The sequence below is a fragment of the Pseudoliparis swirei genome, chromosome 4 (genome assembly GCF_029220125.1).
Source record: "Pseudoliparis swirei isolate HS2019 ecotype Mariana Trench chromosome 4, NWPU_hadal_v1, whole genome shotgun sequence".
NCBI classification, from domain to species: domain Eukaryota; kingdom Metazoa; phylum Chordata; class Actinopteri; order Perciformes; family Liparidae; genus Pseudoliparis; species Pseudoliparis swirei.
The window spans coordinates 18,369,902-18,395,028 of record NC_079391.1 but is presented as its reverse complement, the minus strand read 5'-3'; the positions used below and the strand labels follow the sequence as shown (position 1 = coordinate 18,395,028).

General features: G+C 44.0%; 2 protein-coding genes across 2 annotated transcripts; both read left to right on the top strand.

Annotated features, from left to right (window-relative positions):
- The first annotated feature begins 551 nt into the window (after positions 1–551).
- On the top strand, positions 552–6,586 carry LOC130192856 (immunoglobulin-like domain-containing receptor 1). The gene is made up of 9 exons (XM_056413033.1): positions 552–621; positions 1,198–1,368; positions 1,986–2,135; positions 2,527–2,646; positions 2,785–2,931; positions 3,594–3,716; positions 3,813–3,994; positions 4,758–5,432; positions 5,560–6,586. The coding sequence occupies exons 1-9, from the start codon at positions 576–578 to the stop codon at positions 5,596–5,598; spliced, it is 1,653 nt and encodes a 550-aa protein (XP_056269008.1). The 5' UTR covers positions 552–575; the 3' UTR covers positions 5,599–6,586.
- A 1,471-nt stretch (positions 6,587–8,057) lies between these two features.
- tmem39a (transmembrane protein 39A) lies at positions 8,058–25,122 on the top strand. The gene is made up of 9 exons (XM_056413030.1): positions 8,058–8,317; positions 14,160–14,367; positions 14,470–14,692; positions 15,148–15,231; positions 15,345–15,499; positions 15,639–15,996; positions 16,123–16,310; positions 16,414–16,534; positions 22,280–25,122. The coding sequence occupies exons 2-9, from the start codon at positions 14,255–14,257 to the stop codon at positions 22,514–22,516; spliced, it is 1,479 nt and encodes a 492-aa protein (XP_056269005.1). The 5' UTR covers positions 8,058–8,317; positions 14,160–14,254; the 3' UTR covers positions 22,517–25,122.
- The last annotated feature ends 5 nt before the right edge of the window (positions 25,123–25,127 follow it).

The following is a 25,127-nucleotide window of genomic DNA, read 5'->3' as shown; positions in this document are numbered from 1 at the left end:
CTGAGCTGGAGAAAGCACACACACACACACGTGACACCCAGCCCCCAGACTCAAAACAGGTTCAGCCTGCCACCTAGTGGAGGACATCAGAGTTACACCGCACTGCATGTAGAGGATGTACACCGCCTGTTGAATCTAATAATAGTAACACATGAACATAATTATGTAGAGAGAGAGAGAGAGAGGAGCGAGAGAGAGAAGCTTCTGTGTATATAAATCCCAACATTATTATGATGATGAATCATTGAAATAACTGAAATGTAAATAACGAAAAAAAACTTCATGTGTTGATGATAAATTAGCATTAGCAGACATTCACTCCTGTTTTGGTGGATTTCACGCGCACGTGATTGCGTCACAATGGTATCCGGATGAATTCACCTGTTTCGGGGTGTGGCCAGAGATACCTGCGGGTTGAGGTATTAACGGCGAACACACTGTTCAGGACGACACAATGAATAGTTGTGCTTCCCTTTTAGGTTAGAATACAGGCACACTCTTATTTTATTATTTTATTTTATCATTCGCGGATAGTTTTGCGTCCAACTTGTTTCGGTGGTTTATGTTGTGTCATCATGCGGAGTTTAGCTGCCGCGACCTTCCTGCTGTCGCTTCTTCCAGGTAATTTCCTTTTTTTTTTTTTTTTACACATTGTAAAGTTTATGAGTTGAACGTTTTTCAACATTTTAACGGAAACGAACCAAACTGTATCAGTCAAATGACTCCCTGTTTGATTATGTGACACAAAGGTACTCTATACGCTATGATGTAAAATATTATTTTTTCTTCTTCAGTTGAATACATTAGTTTTCATTAAAGTATTACTTTTAGGCCAACTTTGCTCTGCTTTTTAAGCTGTAAACCATGAACAGTCTTCCAGCTCGTTTTGAAAAGCCTGTCCAGACTGAGGGAAGATCAAGTCAACAGGTTTCATAACAGCTTTTGAATGTTTGGCTGGTAGTTTCAGTGTAGGACACTTCCTGCACCTTTTGTCTGCGTCACCTGTTTTTCTGGTTCTGCCACTTTGAAAATGAACTCCTAGGTGGAGAGAAACCCTCATGCACATTGTTTCAGTCTGACCACACTTTTCCTCTTTGGCGACACACAAGCTGTTCTTCTTGATGGGCCTGCGGGAGCAGATGGATGGATTCCTTGTTGCACCAATACACAAACTAAACTGACTAACCCTCTGCTCAGTGTTTGTGTGTATTCAGGTGAATGTTCCCGAGCTGGAGCGCAGCACAACCCTGTTTGCCTCCATCACCCTCCGCTGTGACTACTCCACCTCTGCAAACCTCCAAGATGTCCTGGTCACCTGGAGGTTCAAGAGCTTCTGCAAGGACCCCGTACTGGAGTACTACTCCACAGGTAACCACCGCCTGAGAGAGGCTGCAGGAGTTCAGCAGCTCTCTGGGATCTGCACTGCTGACGTGAAACCGAGGCATCACATGTGGGAATAATCTGCCAGGATGAATAATGTCAAACATGTAGTATTTATATGTCTAGCTATAGTTGGGACATATTGTGCTCCTTTTTTTTAACATCTGCATTTTGTACTCTATATTTTGTAGTTTTGTATCCTAATCTTTTTAGTGCAGCATTAATAGGTGTGCCACAATGCATTTCACGACACATTATAATACACTTTATTGATGCAGCATTTTTCAAAACAAAGTTAGAAAGTGCTTTACATGGTTGGTTAAAAGCATTTAAGGATGCAACTCAAATCCTTGAATGATTCAATTGTGTTGTGGCTAACATCTGTTGATTTGCTCTTAACACAAAGTACAGGAATGTCATTATTCTGAAAAGTCCAGGGATCACCAAAGTCAGTGGGGTTTATCCTCTGAGGACCACGCATGTCTGTACAAACTCAGTCCGTCCAGTAGTTAGTGGAGATATTTCAGTCTGGACCAAAGTGATGCATCCACCCATCATCCAGGTGTAAACATGTGTCAATGAAAACATTGCCTCTGGTTCTGCAGCGTACCAGTCTGGTCTCCAGTTGGGACATGACCCAGCGAACGACTGCCCAGACCGCCAGCGCACTGTGCGCACGGTGATCCAGAAGAGAGGGAGCAACGAGCCGACGCTGGGGACAGAGTACCGTGAACGCCGGATCACCATCCAAAACAGTAAGTTGATCGGGCTCAACCAGTTGTGTCGAGTCTTGAAACAAAATGTGGCGGGGACTCGGACCGGTTATCATCCTCATTATGAATGATTTGCTTCACTTTTCATTTGGCTGTTCATTCTTCACATTACAGGATTAATCGATTGGTAGATACATTTTTTGATAATCCCATACTCATTTTTATGTTCAAAAAAACAACTTAATTTCCATTGTCTATCTATGGTGTTCTTAGTTTTACACCAAACAGCTCATTCATGATCTAGTAATTAATCCACAGATGAATCAATACTGAAAATATTTGTATGTTTTTAGTTTGTCTGTCTCAGTACAAGGAGAGAACTGGTTTGTTTAAACTTTGCTTTAAACGGAGACACCTCTCTGTGTCCACTCAGAGGCTGACCTGGTGATCACGGAGGTGATGTGGTGGGACAACGGGATGTACTTCTGCGCTGTGGAGGCTCCTGGAGACACGTCCGGAGACTCTGACAAAGAAATCAAACTCATCGTTTACCGTAAGAAAGAAAAAGAAAACGTTCACTCCCTGATTTTATTGCAGACCCCATGATTTGTTAAAACCTAAAACTGCGCAGCATCATCGGTTGCTATTTGGAACTGTAACAAAATCCGTCTTTCTTCCCCTCCCCTCTCAGACTGGTTAACAGTGTTGTTCATCGTCAGCGGAGGCCTCCTTCTGATCCTCCTCCTCTGCATCTGCTGCTGCCAGTGCTGCCCTCAGAAATGCTGCTGCTACGTCCGCTGTCCCTGCTGCCCGGAGACATGCTGCTGTCCGGAAAAAGGTAGAGAGCCGAGCACCATTTAGAAAATGCTTTGTGTTGGTGCCTTAGTGAATATTTGTTGAATGTTGCAAAAGAATAATATTCAAATTTTGGAAAATATAAGTTAATATAAAATAAGTGAAATATGTCTGGAAAAATATAAGTAAAATGTGAGAAAAAATATGGGTACGTTGGAGAAATATGAAAGTCTGAAAACATGTTCAAGATTTGAGGGAAATGGGTGGTAAAAATATGTCTATAAAGTTGGAAAATGTACAAATTATTAAATAAATAAAATAAACAAACGCAAAAAATACATAAAATGCACAAACGAAATGCAGCATCTGTGTCCAATGTAGTATGAAACCAGTCGCATGCATTGAAATCATGTAATGAAAGGATCTTATCACGGCTAATATGGACCGGGGACATTATTTCAGTGACCAATAACTCTCAATGAAGTGTGAGTGTTGTTTTGAGACCGACTTGAAGAAATGGGAACGTGTCCCTGAAAGTTAAAACGTCAAAACAGTTTCTTCTGCCGACTGCAATCCTGTGTAAAAAAGGTGAATGCGCATTGTAGTGGGTTTACCTTTAACAACCTCGTATCCATTCATACTTTTCTCGTGGTCCATCAAAACATGTCAGAAAAAAGCACTGAATGTGCTGTGCTCGTCTTTCAGCGGTGATGGAGCATCGTATGATGAAGAACGCTCAGAGGTCCATGGCGCCCTGGATGGGAGGACAGCCATTATATGGACAAATGGGTCCCGGCTCCTCCCAGATGAACCCGCTGCTCTACTCGGGTACACACCTACACACACCTAAACACACCTGAACACACACAGAAATCATATTACTCAGCAATTAATTTTATTTTGTTAATGTTTTTACCTCTCCAGGATCTACTTCAGGGAAGGGCTACCCGATGAAGCCCATGCCCCTCCCTCCACCTCAGTCTTCAGCTTACAACTTGCCCGTTCCCAGTGCCCACGGCACTCACACCCCCGCCAACTCCAATCACATGCTTGATTACCTGGAGAGCCAGGTGAGGGGGATGGACATGGCGACTCCTCTGCTCCAGGTATGTGACCGCCTATGTTCTTCTTCTTCTTCTGCATTGCTTTTGTTATTGTTTTGTAATCCAATAATACAGAAAGTACATTCTGAGTTATCGAACACAAATGCCAAACAAGTTCTTGTCGAAACAGACAAAAAGATCAGTTCTAAGTAGGAGATTTGTAGATATGATAAAAGTTGATAATCGTTGCAACGTAAGGAGGTGAAATTAGAGATGTGGTGGCTGATTTATGCTTAATCACAACTACTTTTTTTAGACTGCGCAAAGTCGAGAGCAACAGTATTGATAAATGTTATAAACGGCCACATTTGAACTGGGCCCTTTACAATGCAACACTTAACTGAGTTGGTATTAAAAATACCACTCAGAAAATGTATTGTTTCCCCAAGAAAATGGATTAGCTGAGGCAGAATGCAAATGGTTTACCTCATGATCCATTCAGTTAATAGGTGATGATCTAAACAACAGCCAAACATATTGTATCGTATGTACTCAATGTAATTTATTTATTTCCCCTCACAATATTTCTTCTCCTTTTTGTTTTGTCGTTTTGCAAAGTTGAAATTGGCAAAGGTGTTGTATTTTGCTTGACATTTTTAGGGCAATTATTGTGTAATTTCCTGAGTGCAGCGTAGTCTTATAAATGCCAACAGAATATGAACTGTGCCCGCAGTGTTGAATTGGGGCACAATTCTTGTGCTTCTGTCAACTTCACTAAAATGTACTAGTGGTGGTTTTCATTTGTCTGGTCTCTTCTTCCCATCAGTCCCAGCCTCCTCCTCCTCCCCAGTACATGCATCACCAGAGCTCTCATATGCAGCCGATGCCGATGCCCCCTCATATGCAACCGATGCCCCTTCAGATGCAGCACATACAGCAGATGCCACCCCCTCCCCAGCACATGCTCATCAACGCCCCATTTTCCCCCGGCCCTCCTAGCATGATCTCTGCCCTTGATGATGGCCCGACAGAGCATCGCGTCATCACACTTCCACCGATAAGAGAGCAGCCGCCGGCCAGATTCCAACCCACTGCACCCAGGACCCGGCCCCCGAGCTCCAGCGAGAGCAGCGGCTTCGGCCGTCGCGACGAGCGAGGGGGGGCGGGCAGGCGTTACCCCTCCCCCACCCGGTCTCAAGGTGTTCTCAGGAGCTACAGCGAGGAGTCCCTGGACGGGCAACGTCAAAGAGGAGGCATGGACCGCCCCCGCTCCCGCTCCAAGGATGACCTGTTTGACAGCAGGTCCAGAAGTAACTATTCTCCGCCAGCATCCAGGGCCAATAGAGGAGAGGCCTGGAGCTCGGATGATGAGGGAAGCAGCAGGAGAGGAGGAGGAGGAGGAGGGAGGAGAGGAGGTGGAGACTTCGTTGACAAACCTCCCAACTACTCTGAGTACGAACCTGGACAGAAACCGGGAGCACGGAGGAACCAACACCACTCTGTAAGACACACGCTGCTTTAGTTAACAGACACCCACACCACCACAAAATCAAATGCAAGTTATTATAAAACAAAGTCTGAGTCATGGTGATTGCGAGTGAAGTGAATCTAAAGTGTGGCTCTCTCAGGACAAGAGCTATCGCAGTGGCACCAGCGTCGTCATCTGAGCCCTCCAGCTGTGAAACGCCCTGCGACCTTTGTGTCAGTGAACACGGCCATCTCACGAACTGGGAGCCATCTTGTCCGGCTACTGGTAAACTTTTGAATGCCTGGCAGAAGGATTCATAAAATGTGAGATTGAAGGCGTTCATCAAAGTGTGATGGCTGTAAAGTGTAAATGCCAATGTGGAAACCCATTTGGTAGCCTATAAAAGTCCAACATATTGATGTCAAAGTCTTTACGAATGAAAATATTTTTGGGATAATCCCCCCCCCCCCCCCTCTACTAGTTCATAAATGTAATAAAAATCTGCAGGCCAGATTGGGACTAAAACCCTGTCAAATTATTCTCATATGGATGTTTCTACCTCCTTAAAGCTCTTTGTTTGACAGGAACACAATTTATAACTTTTACGTTAGAATTATTTAAACATGCATACATATGAATAGACTCTTGTGAATGTGCTGGAATTAGTTTTGAGCTTTTTATGAATTTTGTAAATAGTTATTTTTCATATCTGCTGGATGTCTTGAAGTGACTATCGTGTAATAGGTTTTAAATGAAAAGTTGTGTGCCATTGGCCTGTGTTCAGATAAGGATGAGTGTTTTTTAAACCTTTTGTACATAACATGAAGTATTTACACTTGCTTATGAATAACTGTAAATAAGTATTTTACATGGTTTTTATTACAACAAATTAAGTATTGTTCCAGATATAAAACAACAACCATGCTATAGTTTGCTCTTTAGATTACAGTTGTTGGCACAACTGAAAAATGTAATCCTATTTTATTTTTTTCTTTCCTTTTTGGGTGTATAATGGTAAAAGTTATAATACTAAACTCAAAACCACTTCCCCATGCAATAAAGTGGTTGACTCTGCCATTGATCTCTTTCAAGGATTTTCATTTCTCATCATTGATTTAACACCGTGAAGTCAGTTTGTGTTTGTTTAGAATATTGAAAATAAATGTTTCACCTTCGATTCAACACTGTATGGATGTGATAACTTTGTTTTGTCATTCCACTACAAATTATTCCAACAACTAAATAATAGCATGTGCTTTAGCTTGGACTCATCAACAATGTGACCATACTTAAAACGATTAGGAAACCAAACATTGTGATCAGCCACAATGAATTAAGCAATACTCTTAATGTAACCATAAACAGTAAAGTTCTTCCAATCAATCTTAATTGAGGTCAGTTTATGTAAATCATACAAGACTGATTTTTAATTTTTTTTTCATTAATGTACTACTTGTATTGCTTACGTTCCATTATCCGAACAGCGTATCCTATTTAGGGTCGTGCGTCGCAGCAGGCGATCCTGACATTGGGCAGAGGCAGGGTTGACTCTGGAAAGGTCAAGAGGTCACCAGTCTATGCAGGGCACATAGACAACCATTCACACTCACATTCACACCTACAGGCACTTTTTTCCAATTAACCTGAGCTGCATCACTTTGGACTGTCCGACAGTGCTAGCCACCAAACCTCCGTGCAGCCCTGTATTGTTAATGTTGTATTGGTAAAAGGGGGCCTGGTTATTAACGACTTTATATAGGCTAATTCTAGGTAGTTTTACCTGTGAGAATATATCAGAATGTATTAGCTGAATTATATTTATAATTTACATCTAAGTGACTGAAAAATGTACCCAAATGGAGTAAACGGTACACTATTTTCCTCAAATATAAGTATAACTAGCATAAAATATAAATACTCAAATAGAGAACAAGTACCTCAAACGTGTGGGCTTAAAGAAATTCAACCACTAGATGTACCTAATAAACTGCCAACTGATGGTTGTTGTTTGTGCACTTAAAACTTATACAGGGCTCTCAAGTGTCACGCATTGAGCGTGACACTCACGCATGTCGGTCTTAAGTCACGCACTCCCGCCACACATCGTATTTCTCACGCTGAAAAACTCGGCTATTTAATGTTTTAATGTGCCGCAGCGCGCCAACATGAGCTGGCCGCGCTGCCCTCACCGTGGAGGAATCAAGCGCTCCCCTGGAGTTCTGCTGTGAGGTGCCACTTATCAGCCAATCAAAAAAAGAAATGGGCTACACAATAGCCAATCAGAAAAAAACCCGTATCTGGGTAAGATTTAATCCAGCAACCAATGAAAATAAAGCATCCTGGAATTGCGCGCGACTGACGAAGATGTCGTTCTGCGGGGATGGAAATGTCACTCTTGCCTGTCTTCAAAACTTGAGAGCCCTGACTTATAATACAGTTGTGCCACGGTGAAAAGAAGAAGTGCAGTGGTCATTTGCTTAAATAGAGATATGTTGGTTAAACACCTCGATGAATTAATGAACAGAATCCTTAAAAACAACCAAAAGCACCACAGAAAAAAATCTCCAGAACAGCCGCCTGCTTTGTCAAAACTGCGACTGTGCAGTTAAGTCGCGCGCTGATGACGTCGCAGGGAGAGGAGGTACGGGTCTGCCACGTCGGTCTCTGTGCAGCGCATTCACGCTGTTGCTCCTGAAGCCCGCGGCTAACTTTTAAAGCCGTTTTTTACGCGTTTAACCCGGAGAGAAAGCGGCCGTCCAGCATCGCCGGCCCCGTCGTCGCTCGTCGCCTCTCCGGTGCAACCGGGTGTATTGAAGCTGGAAGGCGGAGAAAATGCTCAGTGCTGTCCGGACTCGTCAGGCTGGAAGCCACACAACTGACTGATGCATCCTTGTTCACTTCAGCCCACCGTGTGTTGTGTGAGTAGCGAGGCTTTGTGGAGCTCAGGAGAAAGGCACAACTATGAGTCGTTACATGTGCATGCTAGGTGCTAGCTGCAAACTCACGTGTGGATTTTCACGTCGTTGTTAAAGTGTGTTCACAAGTTTCCGCCGTGTACAAAAATAACAACGCTGCTTGCTGCCTGCTTTAGTTAGTGCATGTCTTAGCAAGTCCCGGAAAAAAACACCAGCACTTACTAATAAAGTGTTCCCCAGAGAACAGCCAAAAGACACCCAGCTCGACATAGCGTAGTTACAAAAATACTTCTTACACCTTTTTTTTTTTACCAGTGGTGAAAGAAGTATTCAGATAATTTTAGTAAAAGTACTAATGCCACACTGAAAGTACTCCAGTACCAGTGCAAATCCTGCATTCAAAACCATACTTGCAGGATACAATTATTATTGCATGGATGTGTGTTGCATTGTATTGCTGCAGATGTTTAAGGCGAATTGTAATGTAGTGTGCATAAAGCAATGCATCTTATTCTATAATAATGCTATTCGCTTGTCATGTGTCAAACCATGTAGCTCTTAAGTCATGTTTTCAAGAGCTCAAAGAAAAGAAATGTCCAGCTTTGTGACTATGCACACATAACAGTAGTTGAGTAAATGTACTTGGTTACATTGCACAACTGTTTTAAAACTTTAAAAACACTAGAAACACGTTGCACGAACACAACATTACAAAATGCCATCTTGCAATCCCACAACTGTAGTTAATTTCTCCAGTTCTTGGTTCCTGTTTTCACTTTTGACTCGCAACTGTAACGTTGGTCCCTTGTGATGCGGGTTGGTGTGTTAACGGCTGCCTCCTGTTGAACATGTAATCTGTTTTAGTGGAGCTACACACTGCCCACCGAGCATGCTTTCATCCTCTCTTGTTCCATAAAATAAATGTTGACACGCATGGAGGTTGGGTGTTATCTGGCTCTGGTTCATGTTTGGTCACTGGCTGATCAAGTATTTGTATTCAGGCATCTTCAAACCTGATTATCTCCAAGTGGAGAATATTAGACAGCTCATCAAGCCAGTGATGTCCTAAAGGTGTTTCTGGTGTTTTCAAGTGCCAGATTATAATTATTTTTGCAGCTATTGGGCCATAGACAATAAATTGTCTTTGAGGCTCATTAATGTGTTGAGTGCCGGTGCCGTCAGCTTGAGGTCATGAGGATCAAATGTCCTCCCAGTATTTAGTCGGCTTCGGACAGCCGACCAAATTATGTAACACGGTTCCCTCTGCAGAATTACACTGATCACACTGTGATGATGCCTCAGAGAAAAGGCTGTCAAGTTAAACTTGAGTAATACAGCCTATGCACTGACTTAAGCATCATCTGGCATTTCTGGAGCATGTATAAAGTAGACTATCATCTTTTTAGTGCCGTAACGGGACACGTATCCAGTTCAGAGGTGTCAAGTGTTTATTGATGTAACGACTTACTTTTGGGTACCTGAAGAAATTGGATTTAGGTAAGTTGTACCTTTTCTAGAGCTGCTGAAAACTAGCGAAGATGATTTTTACTTACAATCCTCTACTGAATGAATGGCATTTACCTACCATTCTAAAGCTATCAAATGTCTCATTAACCCCTCATTTTCTTATTTTGAACACGGAAACGTTTCATATAATTAACCAAAACAATAAAATCAGCTGTGTTGTAGGACAACATGGTGTTCTGATGTAAAATTATGGCTTTGGAAATCTTTAAAAAACAACTTGTTAATGCGAAAGTGCAGAGAGAAGAAAAAAAACATCAGAGCTGGGAAACTTTGCAATAAATTATTAATAACCTTCCACATCTAGACCATTAGTTACTTGTCTAAGTATGACGGTGCTTGGAGAGTGACACAAAGTGAGATGTTATTAGTCTTTGTTCAACCGGTTTCACGGTCTTGGCAGGAAAAGTCCATTTGAAATCAATAAGAACAAAGTTATTGGCTGCATCCCAGTTCTGTGTGTCATGTATTGTTCCTGCGTGCTCACTGGCATACCTGGACTGGAGACATGTCCTTAGTGATGTGCCAGTTGGGGGAGCTTACTGAAAATTATAACGGGTTTGGATGGGCAGGTAAAAATGGGAAAAGGCAGCTTTCCAAGTAAGTTATTGATGACTTAAAAAAACATTGCTTACTATAGTCCACCTTCTCTCCTCTGTCCACGTTTCTCTCTTTTTAAAACACACGCACACACTTTGTGGGTTTGGCTCAGTCAGGTGGTTGTGAATCACAATGAGTTATTGTTATTAGTTACACCTGTGCCATTCCGCCTATAATGAGTTAATTATGGACTGTGAAAAAGGCCCTTGTAATCTCATCGTTTGTGAATCAGTTGACGCTTTTACATTTGTACTTGTAGTCTGGGAGCTGAGAGGAGTTTCAGGTGTGTTCTTTCCGACTCTCAATTAACACAGTTTAAGTGTCTGACGGCTGATGTCGCCTAAATGCCTCAAAATATTCAATTTAATTCAGTTTATTTCATATTGCCCGATATCACAAATGACATTAGCCTCCGAGGGCTTTAGAATCTGTACACATGATATCCCTGTCCCAGGACCTCACATCGGATCACGAAAAACTCCCAAAAAATTTAAAAAAGCAGGACCATGACGGGAGGCATCAGACCCAGCCAGGTCCAATGGACCCTATGAGACGTGAAGTCACAAAGACTCAGTGGAGGAAGCAGAGTTAGTAATGTGCAATGGAGAGATGTAAATTCATCCATAAGGAGAGAGAAGAGAAGTATCCTAAAACTTCCCCCAGCAGCTCCTCAAAGCCAAACTAACTTCAAATGTCCGCGGCGTGTGGAATCAGGAAAGCATCGTGGCTGCGAGACTCAAACAAGTAGCGAACGTGTGCGTTTACTACATCGTTTTCAAAAGTCTGCATTTCCATCCACACTACTATATAAAATATAGTCGAAGGAAACTCCCTGTCTCTCTCTAATGAACGGTCTGTTGAGCGAACGACCCCGGAGTTGTGAATCTAACTGAGCTTCAGTAGCGTTTCTAAACCTGTGGACGTAGCCTTACTCCTTGCATGTGTCAGTGGAGAAGGTTGTGAGCCTCAGCAGGTATGAACAGGTCTTTTACTCCGGCTAGTTGTAGATCTGGTGACGGCTCTGTTGCCTCAAGGAGGGCTTTTAGATGGATCTCTGATCTGGTAGCATTTGTATGAAGGAAACCTCTGGGGTAAAAGCCAAGTACTCTCAGTAAAGTACTGCGAGTCAGCTTCCGTGCAGTCATTTGCCCGTGTCTGAAGTAGACCGAGCTAAAAGCAATGCAGTAAACAGTCCTACAGTTATCCCTACCTTCAAGAACTTATGTTGAAATGGACTCCAGGTTGTAGTTGTTGATGGAGCTGTGTTCCATGAGAATGAAAGACTTGTCCAACATTTTTCCAAGGCCAGTATAACAGTGAGATAAGACGGTGTGAAACATCGCTGGGTTTAACAGCACTTCAAACCACAACCTCCTCATGACCATAACTATGGCATCATACGACAAACGATTCAAGAAGAACTTTCTGTTGTCCGACGAACATTCAAAACGTAAATAAATTACTTTACAGTCATGAATGGCAAAAAAGCAAGTATCTCTAATTCTTATATCAAAGTTTTGACAACTTCTGCTAAAAATATAAATGAATCCACTTCTAAGAAATAAAACATTAAAATTCTTAACAATCTTTAAAAACAAATTCTACCCCCACTGTCGAATATCCTATAAAAGCAAAGACAATTCTCAAAAGTAATTGTCATACATTGAATAAGTGTGTCTGCGACCATCTACAAACCAAACTGATGAAAGAAGATGCCTCAGGATTAGTGCTGTGAAAAATAACGCGTTAACTCAGTTAATTAAATTACAGGTTTAACTACCGTATTTTTTGCACTATAGGGCGCACTAGATTATAAGGCGCACTGTCAATGAATGGTCTATTTTCGATCTTTTTTCATATATAAAGCGCACCGGACTATAAGGCGCATTAAGCGGAAAAAAACAGTCAGATAAGTCAGTCGATCAAACTTTATTACGGCATCCAACATGCCCGAATTCCCCTCGTCATTATCCGAGTCAGTGTCGTTGCTGTTAGCTGGCAGTTCAGTGATGATTCCGGCCTTTGTGAAAGCTCGGACCACAGTTGAGACTGATACCTTAGCCCAGGCATCCACGATCCATTGGCATATAGTGGCGTAAGTCGCCCGGCGCTGTCTCCCTGTCTTGGTGAATGTGTGTTCGCCTTCTGTCATCCACTGCTCCCACGCAGCTCGCAGTTTAACTTTGAGCGCCCTGTTGACACCAATATCTAGCGGCTGTGGTGAAGCACAGTATGTATTACTCCGCGACGCTCCTGGCTACGGTAGCCGTAATGCTGCAAGCGGTGCGGCTTTGTAGTTTACCAAAGTCGTACTAAAACATTTTGACTTAGCGCCGTGAGCGCCTTGTACCACACAAAATCGCTTAGAGGTCAGTAAGCAAAACCAGAATTAATCCATATATACGGCGCTTCGGATTATAAAGCGCACTGTCGTTTTTTGAGAAAATTAAAGGCTTTTAAGTGCGCCCTATAGTGCAAAAAATACGGTAGTTATTTTTCTTTTAATGCATGCGCAGAATGAGCTTCCAATCCGTCTGTTGTTGGTCGTCTCTCCAGCAGCATGTCATTCTGTCTCTACGTGTCGTGTTAACACGACTCCGATCTCCGTCTCGCGCGCCGCAGAGCTCGGATGCCGGCGTGTGCGTGCACATCGGGACGAAAAAAAGTCACTTGCACCCCCCCCCCCCAGTCAACAACTCCTCTCGGAGCTCTTGCCTGTTTTGAGAGCCCTGTAAATGTATATATGTGATTAATCATGATTAATCCACAGAAACCTGTGATTAACCTGATTAAAAATGTTAATTGTTTCACAGCCCTACTCAGGATACAAGTGGCTCACTCACTGATCAACATTCCCTGGCAGGTTTGAGGGCTGAGATGTACCACACTGACAGTTTATGTCTTGATGAAGATGCATTTCTTTCGCGATAAAGGCTTGACCAAACTGACAGATGTTAGGGTTGATTGTGGCATGATGTTGGCTAAAATGCTTGTGACATTCTTGTGCAAACAAACACAATATCAAGGTCATCTCCATAATACGATAAGTGGATCTGGTGTTTATTGCGACAGGCCTATTCTCGTGCTGAAGTTGAGTTGTTGGCTTTTTCAATGAGGCTCCTTCATGTCTGTCTTCGACTTGTAATATTCAACGTTTGTAAAGATCTGAAATATGTTGTTTCTGTTGGATGTCTCACCTGAAGCCCAGTATGTCAGGTTTGTTGCATGTAGCAGGAACAGTCCAAGTCTTTCCCAAATGAACATCAGATAATCACGCTCCTCGTATTGGGTAATCTAACACATCTGTTTTTAAATGACACCCTGAAGAAAAAGAAAAAACCCATTCACATGAGGCGCACTAGAAACATCGCTTATTTTCCCCCTCAGGTAGCTGATGAGGGAGCCAGTTTGTTATAACGCTGATGCACTTGATGGAGAAACTGTCAGTAAAGGAAATACCGGCTTGATCATCTGCACTGTGCTCTAAGAATCCCTCTCCAGACTAATTTAACTGCTCTTTATGTATTAGTTTACTTTTTGTTCAGTAAATCCCGTGGGCCATATTTATAGTCTAATCACACTCCAGAAATGTTGATTGAGCCCCAGGTTTGTTGGTCTTTAGTTTTCTTCTATCTTGACGTTACTTGTGTTTTTATGAACTTAACGTTTCTTGTTCTGACGCAGTCTTGTCTCTCCCCCCCCCCCCCCCCCCCCCGTGCAGTGGCCTGGCTGTTCATGGTGGCTCATTAAGGAGAAAGGGAGGGACTCCCGTCGGCTGTTGGTTGACATCCGTGGTTGCCACGGTAACTGGCGACCATGCCAGGAGGTCGCAGGGGCCCCAGCAGACAGCAGCTAAGTCGCTCTGCTCTGCCGTCCCTGCAGACTCTGGTTGGAGGCAACCTCGCCAATGGTACAGGTCTCAGGAACAGGTGAGCGACAAACTCACTCCAACTGCCGTCTGTCGTTAAAGCCTCATGCAGGTTTCATCCCTCTGGCTTGAAATAATCGTGTGTGTGTGGATCGTCTCTCAGGAGCAGCACCGTGGTGGGTCTGTCTGCGCCCCCTCTCTCGGCTCTCATTACTCCGGAGCAGGTCCGTCACTCGAGGATCCCAGAGCTGCCGTTGGACGGCAGCCTGCTGTTTGAGCTTCTGCTCTTCCTTTATTTGCTGGTTGCCTTGTTTGTCCAGTACATGAACATCTACAGGACGGTGTGGTGGTACCCGTACAGCCACCCCGCTGCCTCTACCTCTCTTGTAAGAACGAACACACACGCTCGACCCACACTAGCCCTGACCTTTCAGAACTTCTAAAAAGGAATAACCGTAACCTGATACCCAAACTAATCCTCAAACCCGGTGCATCTTTTTTGTTTTTGTTGTAAAACTGAAATCATTGACACATTGAAATCTGCAATATCAACACTCGATAGCTCAACTATTTGTTGCTCTCTCTTTTTCTTCCACTGTTTTCTCTGTTTTTGGAAGCTCTGCTGTGGTTGAGACCTCGGTTACCGTGCTCTATCTAATCTTTTTTAGTGTGTGAGAAATTCCGATGACACTGAAAAAGGTTTTAGGATTTTCGTTTGGTTTCTGGCTGATTAGTTTATTGAGAGATATTATTTTACAGTCTCAGGTCTAATTTATCATGTTAAATAAAAAATGGGTCCATGGAAAAATAATGTTTGCTTCCTTCCTCTTCCTATGAACAGAACTTTCATCTGATGGACTACCACCTGGCTATCTTCATCACAGTCATGTTGGCCAGGAGGCTCGTCTGGACTATCGTTTCTGAGGTGAACGCTCAGACCTGCACAAACAATCGGCAGACAACATTTTAGTGCATTTCCCACGTGGGAATCAAACCCGAGCGATGGCTTCCTGGTAACTGTGACTCTGTCTCGTCCAGGTGTCTCAGAGCAGCGGCGGACCACTGCTTCGCTACGTGGTTCTGATCACGGCTCGGCTCAGCCTGCTGACCATGTGCGGCTGGGTGCTCTGCTGGACGCTGGTCAACCTCTGCAAGAACCACTCTGTGCTCAACCTCCTCTTCCTGGGGTACCCGTGAGTCTCTTCTTATTTTAGATTTGCATGCCGTTTTCACATCATACGTCTCCCCTACTCATCCTGCTATCATTTGAAACTAAAACTCGCTGCTCTGTCCTTTTGTCCTCCTTTGCCCACCGCCCTCGTCCCGTGTCAGATTTGGTGTGTACGTCCCGCTGTGCTGTTTCCATCAGGAGGGAGGGAAAAGCCAAACGGCACCGGCGGACTGCGATTACCCCGCCGACCACCAGCAGACCGACCTAACCAAAAGCCCGTTGTTTCGACCACGTGACTTCCTCTTCCTGTTGCGAGAGAACCTCAGAGAGCAGTTTTCCAGCCCGCCGCACATGCCTACACACACCTGCCCACCGCACACACACTCGCAGACACCGGAGTTGATTCGAGCAGAGGTGAAGGAGCTGAAGAGCGACTTCAACCGGCGAATCAAGGAAGTGCTGTTCAACTCCCTGTTCAGCGCCTACTACGTCGCCTTCCTGCCTCTCTGCTTCGTCAAGGTTAGTCATAGTAACAGATTTCTGCAGTTTTTTCATGCTCCCCGCCTCCAACCAATCTTTCCAATTCATGTTGCCTGTTGCCTTGTTCATTCTAAGATCTGTTTACCCATGTTTTGACTTCAACAGAGCACCCAGTACTATGACATGCGCTGGTCCTGTGAGCATCTGATCATGGTGTGGATCAATGCGTTTGTCATGCTGATGAGTCAGCTGCTGCCCCCGAGCTACTGCGACCTGCTCCATCGCTCTGCAGCTCACCTGGGCCGCTGGCAGAAACTGGAGCACGGCTCGTACAGCAACGCACCTCAGCATGTGTGAGTGGCGCTTTGGGACACACATTTGTACACAATCGCGCACACATGGGTAAAAAAATTACTTTGCTAATAGTTTGTGCTTTGGTGTTGATTTGTGTTGCAGGTGGTCCGAAAGTACCATCTGGCCTCAGGGGGTGTTGGTACGACACAGTCGGTCTCTGTATAAGGCAGTCGGACCTTATAATGTCGCTCTGCCCGCCGATGTTTCCCACGCAAGGTTTTATGTGAGTATATGGACTGTAACCTGTGAATGAGGGCGGACAAAATAATATGGATACCTTTTACAAGATGATGAAATACCACAGAGCTGTGGCAACCTATGAAAACGTAAACTGAACCCCTGACACATGTAGACCACCCTCGCTAATTTCAGCAGAAAAAAACAGTAGGGGCGAGATCCCCCTAGCGACGCTGGCACTCAGTGGCACTTGCCAGTAGTTGCCAGCAGATTTCCTTACATTTATGAAATGTAACTCAGCAACACTTTATTTTTTTAAAGGGTATCCTCCAGTTAATTAGAATCGATATAGTTGTACTGTGGTGCCATCCAGTCGGAAATTTGCTAACTGTTAAAGTCTGTATAGAACATGAATCACTGAAACTTGAATTTCTTTACAGTTTAAAGAACAAGCACGACAAATTCATACTTGATCCTCCAGTGTTAAACTTTAGACTAACAGTGGCATCGCCTCAAAGTAGAATTTCATGGCGGTATAACAGTATGACATGGTAAAACAATAAATTATATATATATATATTTTTTTCTATTATTATTACTATTATTAAAGAAAGGCGGGTACATTATACATATTGTAGCGACCCTGTGAAGTGGCTGTCAATCACAGTGTGGCACCGTGCGTGCTGATCGAGGGGGCGTGCCTGTGATTGGCGGAGTAGAGGGGAGGCGGGGTTAACCTGTCGGAAAACGGGAGTTAAGGGTGGTTGACGGGAACCGTTGTTGTTGACGCTTGAGCTGCTGAGCTGAGAGGAGCACGCTGTCTGTTGGTGGATGCCCAATAAAGGGAGGATTAATAACGGCATCCCGTCTCTGTGTCATCAGTGCCATAACGTCTGAGACGTTACAGTATCATGGTATATAAGTGTAATAGATTACGAAGTGAAACGTAGTAGTAGCAAAACAATATTAACTAGAATGGGCACTCGGTAGAGCGCATACCTTCGCATATCACAAGATTGGGCATTGAATTATGAACATTTTGGCATTAGTTGCATGCCAATTGGACAAAAATATATCGTGCTATGGTAAAAAAAGAGTTTGACCTTTCCATGACCTTGACCTTTGACCCGATTGATCCCAAAATCTAATCAAATGGTCCCCGGATAATAACCAATCATCCCACCAAATTTCATGCGATTCAAGAACATTTTGACTTGTTCATGACCTTTGACCCGATCGATCCCAAAATCTAGTCAACTGGTCCCCGGATAATAAACAATCATCCCACCAAATTTCATGCGATTCGGTTCAATACTTTTGGAGTTCTGCGAAGTATTTTGACCTGTTCATGACCTTTGACCCGATCGATCCCAAAATCTAATCAACTGGTCCCGGATAATAAACAATCATCCCACCAAATTTCATGCGATTCGGTTCAATACTTTTTGAGTTCTGCGAAAGATTTTGACCTGTTCATGACCTTTGACCCGATCGATCCCAAAATCTAATCAACTGGTCCCCGGATAATAAACAATCATCCCACCAAATTTCATGCGATTCGGTTCAATACTTTTTGAGTTTTGCGAATAATACGCATACAAATAAATAAACTAGAACGGGCACTCGGTAGAGCGCATACCTTCGCATATCACATGATTGGGCATTGAATTATGAACATTTTGGCATTAGTTGCATGCCAATTGGACAAAAATGTTTCGTGCTATGGTAAAAAAAAGATTTTGACCTTTCCATGACCTTGACCTTGACCTTAGACCCGATTGATCCCAAAATCTAATCAAATGGTCCCCGGATAATAACCAATCATCCCACCAAATTCCATGGGATTCAAGAAGATTTGACCTGTTCATGACCTTTGACCTTGACCTTTGACCTGATCAATCCCAAAATCTAATCAACTGGTCCCCGGATAATAAACAATCATCCCACCAAATTTCATGCGATTCGGTTCAATACTTTTTGAGTTTTGCGAATAACACGCATACAAATAAATAAATAAATACACGGCGATCAAAACATAACCTTCCGGCATTTTCAATGCGAAGGTAATAAATAAATAAATACACGGCGATCAAAACATAACCTTCCGGCATTTTCAATGCGAAGGTAAATAGTACAGCAGTAACGTACAGCACTATCTTATTGCATATTGTAAGTAAGTGTCTACAAAAAGACACTAATTATATATATATACACTACCGTTCAAAAGTTTGGGATCACCCAGACAATTTCGTGTTTTCCATGAAAACTCACACTTTTATTTATCAAATGAGTTGCAAAATGTATAGAAAATATAGTCAAGACATTGACAAGGTTAGAAATAATGATTTGTATTTGAAGTATTCATTTTTTTTCTTCAAACTTTGCTTTCGTCAAAGAATGCTCCTTTTGCAGCAATTACAGCATTGCAGACCTTTGGCATTCTAGCTGTTAATTTGTTGAGGTAATCTGTTGAAATTTCACCCCACGCTTCCTGAAGCACCTGCCACAAGTTGGATTGGCTTGATGGGCACTTCTTGCGGACCATACGGTCAAGCTGCTCCCACAACAGCTCAATGGGGTTGAGATCTGGTGACTGTGCTGGCCACTCCATTACAGACAGCAGACCAGCTGCCTGCTTCTTCCCTCAATAGTTCTTGCACAATGTGGAGGTGTGCTTTGGGTCATTGTCCTGTTGGAGGAGGAAATTGGCTCCAATCAAGCGCTGCCCACAGGGTATGGCATGGCGTTGCAAAATGGAGTGATAGCCTTCCTTATTTAAAATCCCTTTACCTGGTACAAATCTCCCACTTTACCAGCACCAAAGCAGCCCCAGACCATCACATTACCTCCACCATGCTTGACAGATGGTGTCAGGCACTCTTCCAGCATCTTTTCACCTGTTCTGCGTCTCACAAATGTTCTTCTGTGTGATCCAAACACCTCAAACTTGGATTCATCTGTCCATAACACCTTTTTCCAATCTTCCTCTGTCCAATGCCTGTGTTCTTTTGCCCATACCAATCTTTTCTTTTTATTGGCCAGTCTCAGATATGGCTTTTTCTTTGCCACTCTGCCTAGAAGGCCAGCATCCCGGAGTCGCCTCTTCACTGTCGACGTTGACACTGGCGTTTTGCGGGTACCATTTAAAGAAGCTGCCAGTTGAGGACCTGTGAGGCGTCTATTTCTCAAACTAGAGACTCTAATGTACTTGTCTTCTTGCTGAGTTGTGCACCGGGGCCTCCCACTTCTCTTTCTGCTCTGGTTAGAGCCCATTTGTGCTGTTCTCTGAAGGGAGTAGTCCACAATTTTCAGTTTCTTTGCAATTTCTCGCATGGAATAGCCTTCATTTCTAAGAACAAGAATAGACTGGCGAGTTTCACAGGAAACTTCTTTTTTTCTGGCCATTTTGAGAGTCTTATCGAACCCACAAATGTGATGCTCCAGATAATCAACGAGCTCAAAGGAAGGCCAGTTTTATAGCTTCTCTCATCAGCAAAACAGTTTTCAGATATTAGTCTTCTAAGGCGATTAGCAAACACAATGTACCATTAGAACACTGGAGTGATAGTTGCTGGAAATGGGCCTCTATACACCTATGGAGATATTTCATTAGAAACCAGTCGTTTCCACCTAGAATAGTCATTTACCACATTAACAATGTATAGAGTGTATTTCTGATTGATTATCTTCATTGAAAAAAACAATGCTTTTCTTTGAAAAATAAGGACATTTCTAAGTGATCCCAAACTTTTGAACGGTAGTGTATATATCCATCTGTGTATCTAGCTGGGCTATTTTAGCTATCTATCTAGCTAAACCGCAGCTCCTCCATTCTGTGATCATGAAAGTGATTTATTCCGCTGTCTGGGCACTTCAGTGGAGCTTGTCACTGAGTCGTCGCAGACTCGTCACTGCGCAGACATGCCGCAGACGCGCCTGGCCGACCCTCCGTCTGCTGGCACTTTTTGACTAGCTGCGGCATCTGCTGGCAAGTGTCACTGAGTGCCAGTGCTTAAACTTTAGACCAGGGGTCCCCAAACTTTTTCCTGTGAGGGCCACATAACGTTTGCCTTGTCTGATGGAGGGCCAGCCGGGGGGGGGGGGGGGGGTGCTAGTGAGAAGTGAGAGTGTGCTCACCTGTGCGCGCACATCACGGCTGAGTGGTGCGCGCACATCACGGCTGAGTGGTGCGCGCACATCACTCACGCTCGCTGTGAGCGCTGCGCGTGCAGACAGCATTTAACGGAGCAGCGTGCGCTCTGATCGCTCTTTTAATGTAGTATCGATACTAAAAATATGGGGGGGGGAATTACAGAGTGGCGGGTGGAGATTTCACCCTGTTATAATAGTAGGGATAACACTGGAGTTGATAAGCGTGTCTTCTTGTCTGATCAATACGCAACTGTGAGGTGCGCGAATGGACCGAACGGCCAGCTGCTGATCACTCACTCAACAGCCCGACTTGCACGAGCAGACGGTGCGCGCACGAGCACCGAAGACTCATTTTGACCCAGGAAAAATCCTGGATGCGCGCGCCACTCGCTGTGAGTGCATGCGCGTGCAGACAGCATTTAACGGAGCGAAGCAGCGCGTGCGCTCTGATCGCTCTTTTAATGAAGTATCGATTCTAAAAATATGCTAAATCACATCGTTTTTAACGTACGGGTACTTTGTTAGTATCGCTACACCGTGCAGCGTGACGGCAGCAGATGTAGTGGGCTAACATCCAAGCTAACCTAACTTCCCAAACGCTGTGGACATCTGAACGCTGATTGGCCGAGACACGTCCCATCAAAGATGTTCTATTGCGAAGAGCAACACTCCACATTTTCTCCGCGTCTCACTGCAATCTCAACGGCAGCGGGCCAGGTGAAAAAAATAATAAATCGGAACGCGTCTCTGGTATTGTTCAGGGGGCCGGTCCAAATGGGGAGGCGGGCCGGATCCGGCCCGCGGGCCGTAGTTTGGGGACCACTGCTTTAGACTAACAGTAGCATCTCCTCAAAGTAGAATTTCATGGAGGTATAACAGTATGACATGGTAAAAAAATTAATTATATATATTTTTATTATTAAAGAAAGGTGGGTACATTATACATATAATGGTATATAAGTGTTATATATTACGAAGTGAAACGTAGCAAAACAATATTCAATATAGTACAGCAATATCGTATTGCATATTGTAAGTAAGTCTAAAAAAATACATTATCTATCTATTTGTACACTTAGGCAATGACAAAAGAAAGAACCCGCAGCTTCTCCATTCTATGATCATCAAACTGATTAACGGCAGCTGATCTGTCGCAACAACAATGGCTGTTCCACCCACAGCTTCTCGGCGAGTGTCGCTCGCTGCTGTCCTGCCACCTGAGTGTTGCTGCAGGTGCTCATAGTTTACGTTTAAGTAGTTACTTAAATGTAAAGGTCAGAGCAAAGTGTTGCGGAAAGAAGAAATAATTAGTTTGTTTACCCCATTGTGAAAATTAAACTCAAGTGACCAAATCGTTTATATTCAGCTGAAGTTGTGTGTGTGGGAACAACTCGCCACACAAATGTAAGAGAGCAGGTCAATAACCAGGTTGAAGATGGTTCGATAATCGCCAGCGGAACACAAGTCTTAACCAGTATGGTACCAAGTAGAAGCGTTTGGACTGGAACCTGATTCACACTGGCCGGTCTGTAGAACCCTGTATTGTATTATATTGTAAATGTGCTCATTTCGTCGTGTCCACCCCTTTTAGCTTCTAGAGGCTCCTTTCTAATCCATCTCCTGTCTTTTGGTCTTCCAGTTCCTGTTCCACAAACCATTGCGGATCCTCAACCTGCTGATCTGGATCGAGACCAGTGTGGTTTTGTACCAGCTGTACTCTCTGCTGCGCTCTGAGCGCTGGAACCACACTTTGTCTCTGGGCCTTATTCTCTTCTGCAACTACTATGTCCTCTTTAAACTGCTCCGAGACCGCATTGTGCTGGGCAAAGCCTACGCCTACCCTCTGTCCTCCAGCAGTCTGGGGCTCAAGTCCTAGTAAAGGCTGCGTCGCGCAGCGAGACCTCATCTACGGACCTCGGCTGCGGAGGGGAGACGGGTGGCGGTCTGCTGAAGGGACAGACTGTGAACGCCCAATCGTGTTTTGATACGGTTCTATTTTTAATGCAATGTTTATATATATATATACCTATTTAAAAAATATTTTTATTTTGTATACTGTTTCGAGTTACGCCGGGCATTACCACGCTGACGACATTAGCATGTTGTGTTATGTTGTTGCTAGGCGACAGGGAAGTCAGGGAATGCCAGGAGGTGACGCTCTCTAAAGATATTTTAAGTGCAGGTGGCCACAGTCGGTTCAACCAGACGAGGGACTCTGATCAGTGGGAGGAGTTGTGCTTGAGATCCTCAATCCTGATTGGGCGGTTGTGCTCTAACCCTGAGGCTCTTATCTAGAACGGCATCTTATGCACGTTTTTCACTGGTGACTTTAAAGCAAAAGTTCAACATTTTGGGAAATGTGCCTCTTGGCTCTCAGGTGTCTGTCCATCAAATACGAGGCCACAGCAGGCGAGGGTGAGCGGCATGTCGGCACAAAGATTAGACACGAGGAAATCGCCATCTTTGTTCTGTACAATGGTGAAACAATCTGCCTCCCAGCACCTCTCAAACGCAACAATTGACACACGGTCTTGTTTGTTTAATTAGACTCATTCTAGCTCATAACCCCCCCTCAAAACAGCAAATTGTTGTTTCCACACCAGCTTTAGTTTGAACTCAAACAAAAGCTGGTGTGTGACTATTTGATGGTCAGACTAGCTGTTTCCAGTCTTTATGCTAAGCTAACCAGCTGCCTGCAGTAGCGTCATATTTAATGTGCAGATAAGAGTGGTTTAACTTTTCCCTTTGAATTGTCAAACCTTTGCTTGCAGCAGAGCCTCAGTGTGGATATTTACCACCAAGTGGAATCAAACGTTCCTCCAAACTGGGAGGAGGAACACTCCTCTACTCCAATCCACTGCCTCTGCAGAGAAGTGCATTCTTCCTTGTTCACTATTGTTACTTTGTTTTGACTATCAGTATCTGCTTGTTTCACATCATGGGAGGGGGGTTTCAATCTGGAGGGCAGTTCCAACAGCAGTCTTTACAAACTTACACCAGGCTCTCAACACGTGAGAGGGGACTGAGATACTATTGGCATTAAAGCACAACCAAAAATGTTTAAAAACCCAACGGCAGGTTGACCCCGGCTGTTTCCACCGCGTCAGTCGGCCCTCTCTGCCCTGCTTGGTAATTAGAAAGTGACGTTTGAAGGGCTGCTGCTGTGACCTGGTGATGATTAAAGTCAATTTACTAATGTCTGACAATCCTTTGACTTGCCGTTAGAGCGTCCGCCTCATTCGTTTTCTTGAAGTTGATCCCGTCAATGTTTTATATTTTTGGCGCCTTAATGCATAGATGGACCGCACCAGGTCCATCTCTTTGTGGATTGGTTGTAGATTATGGAACCATGTGACTAATAATACCGATTGCTGTTGGTACGTCCCGGGACCTAACCCGTCTCCCACTGCGAACATGCCATCTTGTCATCGCCCTCTCACCTGGATTTGACAGCAGAGGGCGTTTAGCTCGTTTCCATCGGTGATGAATGCAGAATCAAGGCGGGAGGGTCCCGGCTCTATGCGTCTCTTCATTACCAGTTCATGTATTCTCAGTTACCAGAACGTGTCTCAAATGTGTCGCCTCGCATGATGTTACCTTTCTGTTAAGTCTCACCTGGCTAAATCAGCTCCCTCAAGTGGGTTTCTCTTGAGGAGCCTCTCCTCTCGCTGGCTCCAGCCTGCAGTCGGTCGTTACAGTATTGAACATTCGGGCCCGTCGACCGCCGTCATCAATTGGCTGCTTCAGTCAAGTTTCCAGTTGAGTGATGGAGGTGGAGGAGAACACTTTTGAGATGAGCTGCTCTGCTCTTCAGAGGAAGTGTGAGAACTTTTTTGATAACGCATAAATGCCATAAACATGCCCAGTATGCTGCTTCTGTCTGCCACCTCGGCCCTTAAATCAGCTCTCTGGTGCTTCGGTGTGGTTTCCGGTCATTTACCTTTTGTTCAACTGAATGTTGCTGTTGATCTGAATTGGCATGTTTTTGAAGTTGGTCGCGATTAAGCACCATGACAAAATGTATTTTTATTTTTTTGCGGGTGTACTTTTGTTGCCCCTATTTCAATGACGCAGAAAGACTGCATTTATAAGTTCGCTTTAAATCTTACTCCATGTCAGTTCTTGCTTGAATGTTCAGTCTCACTCTGCCTTCTTTGACATGATCACTGAGGACATGAAATACTTTAGGTTCACCTCCGGACCACGTTGCCCTGAGGTTTCCTTGATCTTCCTCGAGCGAACAAGTGTTGATTAAAAACTGATTCGATGACGTGTCCTGTCAAATTGAGTCACCGTTTGTTTTCGTGCCATATCCCAGGATGCAACTTCAGACTTGTGGTTTAACCTGTTGTTGAATGTGACACTGCTGGAGAAGTCTTTGGAGCTGGCCCTCATTGTTCAGCCTTTGACACTGTTCAGTTTACCCACAGCATTTATAAAATGCCTTTTGACATCCAAAATAAAACATGGTGTTTAAACAGAGACGG